This window comes from Lycium barbarum, chromosome 11 (genome assembly GCF_019175385.1).
Source record: "Lycium barbarum isolate Lr01 chromosome 11, ASM1917538v2, whole genome shotgun sequence".
Taxonomy (NCBI): domain Eukaryota; kingdom Viridiplantae; phylum Streptophyta; class Magnoliopsida; order Solanales; family Solanaceae; genus Lycium; species Lycium barbarum.
Window position 1 is genome coordinate 19325883 of NC_083347.1, and position 12782 is coordinate 19338664.

The window sequence follows — 12782 nt, forward strand, 5'->3', positions numbered from 1 at the left end:
TTTAAACTCTGTCTTGCGATTTTTTTTAAAAATTTTAACTGTGTGGGGGTTCGAACCTGGAACCCATGGGATTTAGCCAAAGGGCAAAACTTAAAGATTTTAAATATGAGGGACAAAATTTAAAGACCACCCCAAAAGAAGGACAATTCTGCGAATTGCCCCACTATAATCTAAAATATTGAACCCGTACGGAGCATAGGCCGTCTAGTTACTTTATAAGTAGCCAAATTTTTATAGCGTCAGTGAATAAACCTAAACTCAGCATAAAGTCATAAACTACCAATAATGTTGAAGGAAATATGGAAGTCTGTAACACTCATAACAAGGAAGAATCTTCCATGCTGGTCCAAAAAAGCAACTTGAGGAAATATCGGTCCACTTTCCCTGTTTCCTTGATTTGCTCTTTTTACACACTTTCTGAGCTCACCCTCACGGCGACACCCAAGTGCTTCCTTCTAGCAAGGTCCATAAAGATATCTATTTGGGCATCCACATGGCACTTGCTTTAAGATTACAATTTACAACCAAAATATATATATATATATATTTTTTTTTTCCCCTCTCATTTTAGGAGGATTTATAGTGTTTCCACACTTCCCCTCCAGTGTGACTTGAACCCAGGACCTACCGGTCGTGGGTGGAGGTGCTTAACCACTGAGCCATCCCTCACTTGTCACAACCAAAATATTATTCTGATAGTGATACCTCTTCTCCTGTCCACTATTTTTACGCTAAATTTCATTTAAATAACTTATTTCAATTGAGCACCTGAATATATTATAAAATATTTCTATTAGACACTTTCAGTTAAAACTTTGAAAAAGCTTTTGCGCGTGTTTTAAAATATCCATTATGTAGATAAGTTAACCACTTAAAAATATGTGTCACCTCCTTTGACTATACACATTAGCATCAATTATCTGTAAAACCTCAAGCTCGTTTCAATTGAGACTGATATACATAATTAAAGGAGATTGACATATTTTCTGCAGTTAACTTAACTATCTAATAGACATTTGAAAACACACACAAAAACAAATCTAAACGTGAACTAAAAGTGTCTAATAAGAACATTTTACCATGTGTATAAAGTGTTCAAGTGTTTAATTGCAACAAGTTATAGTTCAAATGTCAAAATGAAATTTACCGGCAAATTTAAAGATCGTCGATGTACTAAGCCAGTTCTCTAATTCCAATATCTCCCGTGACATGTTCAAAACCTTACTAAAGAAAGACCATATAGTTCAGAAGTTCCTCCTACTTTCCTAAACGAAGGTATGGTTTTCATACACTGTAGGCTCTACTGAACTTTGAGAGATGTACACGAAACACAAAATCAGTTCAGGAAAAAATAAGATTTGCCACAATATAAAGGATAGAAAAGACCGGTGGAGCTATTTGGGGAAAGAAAGTGAAGTTGTGAAGATGAGAAGATGAGAAGACTTAGGACAGCTAATGAAATACTATAGGCAATTATTGGTGCTAAGAGTAGCTGTTGCCGAACCACACATGTTACAAGCTAGTTGCAACACCCTAACACAAATTGGTGTCAAGATCAATTTTAAAGTGAAAAAAGAACAAAAGATGTAACTTGCCTGATAAGGGAAAAAGAAGCCATCCTTCAGTGTAACACAAAGCAAATGACTCCCAACATTCAAATTACGTTTTTCTTTAAATTTATTTCCTATTCAAATTCATGTTTTTCAGTTGGTACATTATTCTTTTCCTAAGAATATCAAACCATCTAAAGCTTTCAAGGAAATATATAACATATCAATCATGACGAGAAAATATGATAGTGACAAGGGAACAGAAAAACTAAAAAACTAGATGACTGAAACTTGAATTAGTATAGATAAGGATAACCAAAAGGCATATAGCATAATCTATTAAGAGCTTCAAGCTCTAAATTACAAGAAGACAGCGTCATCAAATAACCACTCTCCTTCCCAACTAAACAGAGAAACGGAGAGATCGATCAGAGAAAGTTGCAGGATCTGTTACTTGCCATTATCGTAACTACTGCTCAGGAGCAGATGCAGGATTTCTTTTCCCAGGATTGTAAACGCTGAACTCTCCGAAGTCTCTTCTACCACTGGCAAAAATATGTGCCACATCAGTGCCTTTGAACAATGAAAAGTAAATGTCACTTAAAAAATTATTCGCGTCTCATACATCCAAAATGGACAACTAAACCCAAATTGCTTCCACAAACTAAAGTTGGACGTCTATATGATCCGTGATCTATGCCTCTAAGAATGCTGATTAACAGTTTCCACACTTCGCTTGATATAAAGATGCAGCGGACAAGATATATTGCATTTGACTAGAACAACAATGCCACCTTCTATTTTAAGGTCAAGGGAAGAAAAAAGATAAGAGAATGGTGCTAGTTTTTGACAAGGAGAAGGGAGGACAGGTGTATTTCTTAGATGCACCAACTCTCATTGCGCCAAACATCTATCTATCCCCAAAATGACAAAATTCACTTAGCATATATTGCTGGGACTAATTTTATTCTATAATGTGTTCTTTTACTATATCTCTCAGTGTCCTAATCACGCTCTACTAGCATAACATTCATACTAAAACTCCTCAAACAAACTACAAGTTTAACCTCTCATCCTGTGGCAGTATCTTGAAGCTAAAATGTAAATATTAAAAATATTAAAATGAAAGGTCAAATATCATTTTACATCGATCATATAAAATCCTATTTCACTTAAAAAGATCAGATGTTACACGGAGATGACAGTGGATTCCTAACCTGTGCATTATATCCCAGCCAGCAGGTAAGAAGCGTGGATGAACAGCTTCAACAAAAACTTGTCTCCATCTCTGACAAAATTCACGAATTCCCTCCTCCCCATGCTCCTTGAGTAGATGATTAACAACTTGCTTCCCATGTGGTCCATGCCCTAATAGTGAGAGCTTTGAGTTTTCTCGTTTGGATGGTACAGTAACATTCATATTATCAATGGAATTTGCAGTTCCATTAGACACATTGCAGCTTTCATCAACATATGACTCCGGAAGAATATCATCATGTTTCACTAAGGATTCTCTTCCGAGCGGGACATCACTGTTGTGAACAATAGAGGACCTACCATTGACCCCAAAATTCGGATCACTAACTTTCATGTCCTCTATTGTTAAAATGTAAGCACTTTCTTCCCTGTTGCTTGAATTATCTGAAATTTCCTCTGGCGGAGATGTTCCTTTGACTTGCTTATAATCTACCTTATCATCTGGTGTGGTACTTCTACTAGAATCTTTGCAAGCTAACTTTCTCCTTTTCTCATATCGCCTTCTCCTATTAGAACTAATCCCAACTGACAAAGCTCTTTCGAGATCTTCGTCAGAAACTTCACGTCCACCATAATAGTTCCGGACAATCTACAGTAACAAAGACAATAAGAAAGTGTTCAACTATTAGCTCAGTGACAAATTGAAAGGATTACTTAAATTGATGGAGAGAGTCAAGATGTCAGAGAACAGATGATTAAGACAACCTGAAACATAAAAAATAAATACAAAGAGACACGGAAAAATTCAGCAAGTGTATCCAAAGCAACTCATTCAAATTTAACTCGCTATTGCAGAATCAAGTTACATGAAAGAGTTAAAGCTCCAAGGTAGAAGAACCAACAGAAACAGAATTAAAGGATAATATAAACACTTTGTCTCCGGTCTAAAACATATAACAAGAGAGGACTGTATTGTCACCATTGAGTGGTATCCATTTCAGAATGAAGAACTGTTAGCCTTTATTTTAACAACAGCACCAAGCTTTTTGTCAGGTCTTCTTTTCCATTTCTAATGATAACCACGTTACATGTTCATGCTAAATTCAGCTATCCACCAGATGCTAGGTCTTGATCAATCCACTTATTAGGTCCATTAAGCGACGTACAGGGCAACACCCAGGGGCGGAGCTACATTGGCTCCAGGGGGTTCCTCGGCGAAAAATTACAGTGTATTTTCAAAGTTAAAATTATTTTGTTATGTATATATAGTAGATGTTGAACCCCCTGACTTTTTCGTGTATTTACCTTTTAGAATTTTTGAACCCCCTGAATGAAAATCCTGGCTCCGCCACTGGCAACGCCACCAAGGAAAAAGAATATTTATGGTTGCAAGCAGTTATACATCTATAGAAGAGCAAACTACGCATTGTTTTTAGCAAATTAAGCAATACAATATTGAAGATTTCTTTATTTGTATTAGCCAAGAGAATATGTACATACTAAATATGCTAAACTTTCATACCATTATTAATTCTTCTCGGCGCGTAGCTGGCATTCTTGGTCCATGACGTAATAATGCCATGGCAGCTGTACGCAACTGCAAAGGAGATACTCCTTCCTCCTCTGCATTCAGATTTGGCACTGATGACTCTGATGAATTCTCATTTTGATTAGAATCAACTATTCGTTGAACAAAAAGTGGTATTCCAAATTCTGTAGCTATCTTTCTCTTATATTTCTCAGCCACAGCATGAGCAACTTCATGGCAGTCCACACAAAGAAGGACGATGTCATGAGAGCGATGGCTCTTTAAATGCTCAGGGAAGTGCATTCTATAGCATGAAGGTATGATTCGATAACGTAAATAGTGATTTCCTTCACCGCAGCCAACACAAATATTTCTCTTACTTTGGATGTAAAAATCATTGCCCTCATCTTCAGGGCGACCTTTAGGTTCAAAAAGAAGCATAATAGCAGGAGGGTCCTCTTCAATAAGTTTTGCCAAATTTCGGTTGACATACCTGTAACAAGGTTTCAAAGCCCAGATTAACTTTAGTATCAATCATTGAAGAAGACTAGAAAGAAAAAAAAAAACCCGATATTTGACTAACCATTCAAATTTTCTACGATCACAATAACATAATAATCTTCCGTCATTTGCGTAAATCCTACAATTATGGTAAACAGGAGATTTGCAAGAAAATTTTTGGACAAATAACTTCCGAGAAGCCTTCTTAGCAAATTGCTTGGAATTTTTCAGTCCATTTTGCTTGAAAGCAGATCTAACTGGCATCTTCAAGCTAGTTTTGGATAGTAGAGCATAGTTGTATATAGAAAGAGGACAACTCCCATCCGACCCAAGGCATTTCTGAAGAATCAACTTACAATTGTCATCATTCTTTCCTGTTTCATCTAAAAACAAGTACTCGAGGTCGTCCAAGTGACTGCAAACTACAGGTGAAAGAGACTGAAATAAGCTGCTACTACTCTGAGAGTCTAGATTCTGATCGGCTTCAGATATTGTGTTGCATATATCCAATTCAGTTGCAGGAACTTTAGCTGCAAGCGCAATAATGGCATGCTCAGATAAAACATATCTCAGGCTTTCATCATGTACACGAGCCTAGAAAGATGCAAATTAAATTAAGTAAGCTCAAAGAACATAACCAAAATACCAAAAATCGAAACTGGATTTCAAGAAGTGCACCAAATAAATGATTAAGTGAAGCTATGCAGATGGAAAACTTGAACAACTCAAGATGTTAACCTCTATATAAAAAGACAGAAAAGGACTGCCATAATTGGAATATCATTCAGGTTGCTTAAATATGCTATATAATATATATTTTCTCCAGCAGGTGTCATAGTTGAAATACAGGAAACCCACTTGTAGCGGTGTTGAAATCATACAAAGATCAAATATACAACAGCGTGTGGGCAAATTCCAAACGGAAAATTGCAAAAAGGAATAAGTTACAATGTGCAAAATTTCTGAAATTAACTTCTAATTATTAGTACCAAGAAAGCATTCAAAATGCGTATATATGGCAATCCTTCAATGCTTACAGCTACTTCGACTATACTTTATAGTTATCTCTGAACATTGAGCAGATGAAGTGACTGGTATTAAAACAAAAGAGAAAAATAAACAACTGAAAAAATCAGTACTTACATTTCTCCTCAAAAAGATAATTATAAAAAATGTTATAGATATGATCTTTTATCATATAAATCCTTTAATTATGAAAATATACTGTTATCTAAAACCAAAATATTTCACCCGGTATACTTCCTTGGCAGTACTCACATTATTAGCCAATTGAAGCAATCTTCAAAATAAAAAACACTCAACTATCACCAAGAGGTCACAGACTGTTCCTTCTGGTGCCACAACACCTAATTGCCACTTCTTGGGGAGAAGAGCACAAAAAAGCCCTATCAGATATCAACCCCTTCTTTAAGGGGAAAAAAGATATCAAACCCTTTTCTTATCTGGCCATTTTCCCCAATTAGCTGACCATCCATCTCCATCAGTAGTAGACGAGAAATGTCATAGATAAAATGTTGATTTGTTTCTTGATTGAAAGAGAATCTGTCGCACAACATTATGATGATAAAGAGATTATATTATGATCCAAATACCACTTACCATTAAATCTCTCCAAGCACACAATCGCCTCACGAGTTCATGGAACTAACACCAAAAACGAAGTAATCAGCACTCAGAAATCAAGCTGTCTAAAGAAGAAAAATAGCATACAAAGAATAGTACCTTCAACTCATCAGAACTTAACATAAGATTTCCTTGATCACTCTGATAACGGGAGATTATAGATGATGCAACAGACTCTCCTGGGTAAGTTTCACTCTCTTTTGAGAAAAGTTGTAAGCAGGTTGCATTGGAACGCCGGGTGGCCTCAAGAACAAAACTGAACTTGTCTCTGAGATGTGATGAATTTTCTGTTACACAAATATCTTCAGGATTTTGATACTTCAGATGAGTCAATTAGTTAAAGGATTACAACAACAACATACCCAGTATAATTCCACTTGTGGGTCTGGGGAGGGAAGGATGTACACAGACCTCAGCCTACCTTTTGTGGGGGTAGAGAGGCTCTTTCTGATAGACAGTTAAAGGATTACCTTGGGAAAAATTATAACAACAAAAACAACTAGACCTCAATCCCAAGCTAGGTGGGGCTAGCTAAATGAATTAATGATGTCGATCTTGCTCTGTTTGGGGTTAGATAACATTAGAAGTTCTCTACATGTTCTACTGAGGGCCTGTTTGGACATGATTTCAAATCATGATAAGTTGAAATTTTGTTTGGACATGCAAATTGAATTTCTTAAGTTGTATTTTTCTTTTTTCATAAACATGAAAACCCCACAATTTGTGAAAACTATCAAAACTTCCCCAACTCTTATACAATCTTACCAAATGGCAAACCATAATTCATAAACAAGGTATCGGAATATCCTAAGGCGCCAAATTAATAAATCGCATACCTCCATGTCCCTTTTATAAATAAATGCTTGCAATTACATGCTATTACAAACTTTCAAATACACATAATTTTACAAAGATCCACTAATCCTAAAAATCAACAATAGTAGTAGTAGCTATTCTTTAATATAATCCTTCCACATGGTATGGGCAATTTCTTCACGTTGAGCATGGGTCTTCTTTTACAAAATATAAACTTATGGGTTAAATTTTATAAAAGGGCAGCTCAGTGCACTAAGCTCCCACTATGCGCAGGGTCCGGGGAAGGGCCGGACCACAAGGGTATGTACGCAACCTTACCCTGCATATTTAAATCACAACTTGAAATTTGAAATCCTACATTTTGGAGAATTTGGGATTTGACATCATGAATTCAAATTGAAGTTGAAGTTTTGTGCAGATCTCATAAACAAACGCTGATTTCAAAGCAAAACTTCAAAATGAGGTCCCAAATCCCATGGCCAAACGCCTACTAACACACAAATTTCTATACATGCTAAAAAGATTCAGACCTTTGGAAAATTAACTCTAAAAGTTAATCCTTTATCTTCTAGACAACAAATAACCACATACCCCATCTACCCCAATGTCAAAACATAGCAATCACCACTGGAATGATAGAAAAATAGCCATTAACTACAGTTATATTATTGTTATATTTATAGCTTTGACATCTTAGTTAATTCGCTAACAACTTCTGCAAATCAAGCTTGCAATTCTATGATCTTGTTCTGACGAACAAACTTCCCATCAGCATTATGTACTCATGGGCACCCACAAGTGGTAGTGTAAACCTTTTAATGGACATTGGTAAGTGTAAGCTACTTCCAACAGAGTTCTCCACTCTTCAGTTCTCCAGCAGTGAAGGCCCAAACTATCCACTATCCTTCATTCAGATTATCAGGCATTGCAGAAATTGCTTAGGGCCTATTCATACTTACCTTCAAAAACCAATGTCACCTCAAACCACTAGGTCCAGCAGAAGGATGAGAAATATAACTACAGCTTAAATTTGGTTATTTTTGTAGATTTGAATGCTTGAACCTTGTGAAGGTTATATAAAATAATTGCATTAGTTAAATGGTATTAAATATTTTGGGATGCCACAGTATAACAAGAATGTCATATAAATCGGGACGGCAGAACTACTTAAGTTCCTTCAATTTCATGGTGCATTAGGTTTATAGATTTAATAAATGCAAAAGTAACTCTTCATAAAGAAAGAGGGCCTGAACTCAACAATAATTACCAAAAAGTTCCTTTAGTACTTGCCTGCAAGGGCTTTAGTAAAAGAGCTGAACAACAATACACACTTCCTCTCAACCTCACAGACCTCAACAAACCATAATTTGTATCCAAATAACAAGTTTGCAGAGAGGATCTCAGCAAGTCTCTCCACTCATAGAAATAACAAGTGTAAACACTTTCACATATTAGTCAAGGGAGATGGTAGTAGAAGACTAATTTTCATTTGTTTATACAAGTGGAGACCCATACCAGTATCCTGTTGTTTGAGCTCGCAAGAAAGACGATGCGCGATGTACATCAAATAGTGTGCATCAGTTCGAGCATATTGCACCATTTCAGCTGGTAGTGGACGTTGCCTCCAGTCTTCTTTCTAAAGTTTTAATAAAGAATAGAACAGTAGTTTAGATCAAGATTTTTCCAGCTCAACTATAAGAGCAGTGCACCAACACTACAGTATAGCATGTTGGTCTTAACATGTTCAAATCACCAATATATCCACTGCAAAACCACGTTTGCTTACTATAAAGGATAACGGCCAGCCACTTTAGGTTCATAAACCACAGTGTCACCTATTCGAAAGAGAAATATCCAGTGTCTTATATTCCTTTTCAAAGTGTCCAGTCTACTCAGAGGCATTATAAGTGCAAATCTTGCTTCACTAACAATTTAAGTTTGAGATGGTAGCAAGAAAGCACAGCACACATGCTGCGCTCACACTACCTACATAATAACTTAATTTGCAGCTTTCATCTAATTTAAGGAATTCTTTACTTAAAGGGACATAATTAGTCTTTATGTATCTGCTCTGAGAAACAGGGAAATCAAAGTAACATTTCGAGAGATATTGATACAATATAAAACCCGGACAGCCTTTATTGTATTCCTTTCCAAAGTTATATGAAAATATACTACATTCCTAAGTTGCACTCAGAATTCAAATCCACCAAAAATATGATACTGATAATAAAAATAATTATAACGAACTACAGATTAAAAAATCTATCCATCCATCATAACTCATCAACAGTGAAGATAGCACCAGCTATCCAGGGAGAAATAGGAGAGTATGTAAAAGCAGATTATGTATCCAGCAAGCTTCTTTCTATACCTGGAATAGTTTATTTGCGACAATGCCACAGTATGTATCCAGTAGATATGCCAAAGACCTTTGTGGTTTAGACAACACATCACACGCCTGGAATATAACAAAACAACAGCGGCTTAAAACTAAATAAGAAACATCACAGTCAACCATACACAAGAAAAAGACAAATCTTCACATCATTAGACAAAAGAATATACATTCTTGACACCATACCTTTGCAGTGTCAAATAAATTAACAACATATATGTGGAAATCCCTTTGAAGCCAAAGAACATCGTTATCTGCACCATGAAATACCTATAACAGGGAAAACGGCGCCTTTTACAAGTCAATTGAGAACTATTAGGAAGAAGCATAAGATTAGCTATTCAGATAAGCACTGTCGGTTATGAAATTAACATACTGCAACCTTTCTAATACGGTGCCGAGTTACCAGCTTTCACTTTATACATTAAATAAGAAATATAACCGTAATCAGCACATAAATAACAAGGTCACCTTGCAAATTTCCAGATTGGCAAATACAGGCTGAAGAATTGCCATTACATCATGCAGAGCTATTGTATCCACAAGATAATCTTCATGTTCAGTTGATATCTGCTCAGAACATGCAAAAGGTAAATTACAATGACATAAATTGTTTCCCTTAGAAAATCATTTTGCAGTGTTTTCTTGGGATGTAGATATCTTATGGTAACAGTAGAAGGGAGCAGGGATTAAGGCACGGAAATGGAGTCCTCGTTACAATTTTTACACTCTGTTTGGATGGTTGTTACGTATTGTTTCATAATGTATCGTATAATATTGTATTGTACTATATTGTTTTTATGAATACAACATTGGGATAGATTGTATCGTTTCCCACCGTTACATAATGTAAATACATCAGAAATTTAAAGGATAAACCTACAAGAAAAGCATGGTAAAGGGTAGAGCTACTATAAAAAGGTAGGGTAAAGGATAAAATAGGATTATTAGATAATAAGTAAAGATAAAATGAGAAAAAGAAATAAGGTAACGATGCGAACAAACCAAAATCGGTCGTTACACAAAATGGATCTTTTTGTCATTATATAACGATGGATTTAACGATACGATAAAACAAAATTTAAGTAACAATCAAAACAAACATTATATTTAAACTACTACAATACAATACAATAGTTAACAACCATCCAAACAAGCTGTAATAGTGATTAGAATTGACAACAATGTTAATGTATCCATCAATGACATAAATCTCAGTATAGAACTTTTTCCTTCAGAAAAGTATATTTTCAAAAATAAAACGCAGCCTAACAAAAACTTCCATCAAGATAACATATTTACGACATACTAAACACACCCTTCATATCACATAAAACTTTAAGCATTACTTACAAATGGTTACTAACCTGAATTAGAGCAGTGAAGCCTAGAAATGATCTCAAACCATGTTGCTCTGTATCAACTCCAAACACTTTCTCCTTACACAACACCTCCGCAAGCTCACGCAACTGAGACTCAGTCTCAACCCATACATACGATTCACGCATCGCAAAATCTTCAAAATTTCCACCAAAACGCTCCAAAAATTCAACATTTGAACTATTCAACAACTCTGTAATCTCCTCCTTATACGGATGCAAATTCGTAGAATCCTCTGTTACATACATTCACAATCATTTAGCTAGGATTTCAAAAACATAAAAACAAAAGTAGATAAATAGTAATATTCTCTGTCGCAGACATTCACAATCATTTAGCTAGGATTTCAAAAAGTAAATTGATACTCCCTCGTCACAATTTATGCGGCACACTTTCCTTTTTAGTCTGTCAAAAAGAATGTCACACTTCTATATTTAAAAATAATTTAACTTTATGTAATGATTAACAAGCACACAAATATCTAAGGCTTATTTTGGATCACAAATTTTCAAAAGTCTTGTTTTCTTTCTTAAACTCCGTGCCAAGTCAAATAGTACCATATAAATTGGGACGGAGGGAGATAAATAGAGGGAGAAAGAAACTCCATGCCAAGTCAAATGGTGTCACATAAAGTGAAACGGAGGGAGATAAATTAAGAGCCTGTTTGGATGGGCTTATGCCTATAAGCTGCTTTAGATAAGTTAAGTCAAATGGGCCCAATTATTTTTTTGAATTTATTTTAAGCACAAAATGACTTTAAGCTGGCCATCCAAACACTCAAAAAAACTGAAAACAGCTTATAAGCAACTTATAAGCCAATCCAAACGGGCTTTAAGAGGACATTTGGATTGACTTTTTAAATAAAACGTATAAGCTAAAAGCTAAAAGTCATCAGTCGCCAACATTTGGCTTTTGCTTATTTTTTTACCTTTCACTTTTTATCTTTGTCAGACACCACAAAAAGTAAAAAAAGATTTTAAAAGTAAAAAAACGCTTAAAATAAGCCAATCCAAACGCCCTCTAAATTGTATTGTACCATTGCTTTTAGTCAATAAAAGCGAAAGCCCACATACATTCACAATCATTTAGATAGGGTTTCAAAAAAAAAAAATGGACAAGTAAATAAATTGTATTGTACCATTGCTGTTGTGAAGTTTGAGGTGTTTGAATTGAGTATATGAGTTATCAGCAATAACTCGTTTGAAAGAAGATTGAGGTTTGATTTCTGTATTAAGATAACATGAATGTTTCTTTTGTTGTTTTTTCTTGTTGTGTTTTTGAACTTTGTGGTAGCTCTTTGTTATGAATATGGAAATGGCTATTGTGAGGCAAGTAGCTATTGTGAGTTTAACAGCAAACTTCAAGCTGTCCTTGTTCTCCATTGAATCTCTTGGATTATTTGGTTCGTGCAATTTGAAATTCAAGTCTTATACTGCTTGTGCCGGCTTGTCCTCGTTGTTCTAGAAAGGGGGAAGTGCACATTATTTAAGTTATAGCCGATTTGGGACCCTTATTCAAGTTATAGCCGAAATGTATAGACTTTATGGTCAAAAGCACACATAAACTCACACATTTTCTTCAGTTTCATATCTCAATAATCCGTTGTTAACTATCACTCTTTTTTATTAAAATACGTCTCTATGCTGAGATAGCCTCCACGCGTCTGTTGTGGTTGGGAATAAATTTCGGTTAACTCATAATCGAGGTGTATTCTAATACAAGAGAGTGATAATTTAGGTAGGCAAAGGGAACATGAATAGTTGAGGTA

General features: G+C 35.4%; 1 protein-coding gene across 3 annotated transcripts; it reads right to left on the minus strand.

Moving 5' to 3' along the window:
- Positions 1-1745: 1745 nt before the first annotated feature.
- Positions 1746-12465, minus strand: LOC132616939 (protein RRP6-like 3). Of its 3 annotated transcripts, none has more exons than XM_060331728.1 (12): positions 12153-12465; positions 11002-11249; positions 10106-10204; positions 9821-9904; positions 9611-9697; positions 8752-8872; positions 6520-6722; positions 6397-6441; positions 4859-5370; positions 4270-4768; positions 2768-3396; positions 1746-2123 (listed from the first exon to the last, which is right to left on the minus strand). In XM_060331728.1, the coding sequence occupies exons 1-12, from the start codon at positions 12394-12396 to the stop codon at positions 2117-2119; spliced, it is 2778 nt and encodes a 925-aa protein (XP_060187711.1). In that variant the 5' UTR covers positions 12397-12465; the 3' UTR covers positions 1746-2116. The 3 variants fall into 3 exon arrangements, with proteins under 3 accessions (XP_060187711.1, XP_060187709.1, XP_060187710.1); XM_060331726.1 differs by having other exon boundaries at positions 1746-2095; positions 12153-12464; XM_060331727.1 differs by having other exon boundaries at positions 1746-2095; positions 6520-6707; positions 12153-12463.
- Between the last annotated feature and the right edge of the window lie 317 nt (positions 12466-12782).

Coding starts and splice junctions, on each gene's coding strand:
- LOC132616939 (XM_060331726.1), bottom strand. CDS start 12,396: ATGGAGAACAAGGACAGCTTGAAGTTTGCTGTTAAACTCACAATAGCT. Junction 6,723..8,751: donor GCTCAAACAACAGGATACTG/GTATGGGTCTCC, acceptor AAAATCCTGAAG/ATATTTGTGTAACAGAAAAT. Junction 4,769..4,858: donor GATCGTAGAAAATTTGAATG/GTTAGTCAAATA, acceptor ACCTTGTTACAG/GTATGTCAACCGAAATTTGG.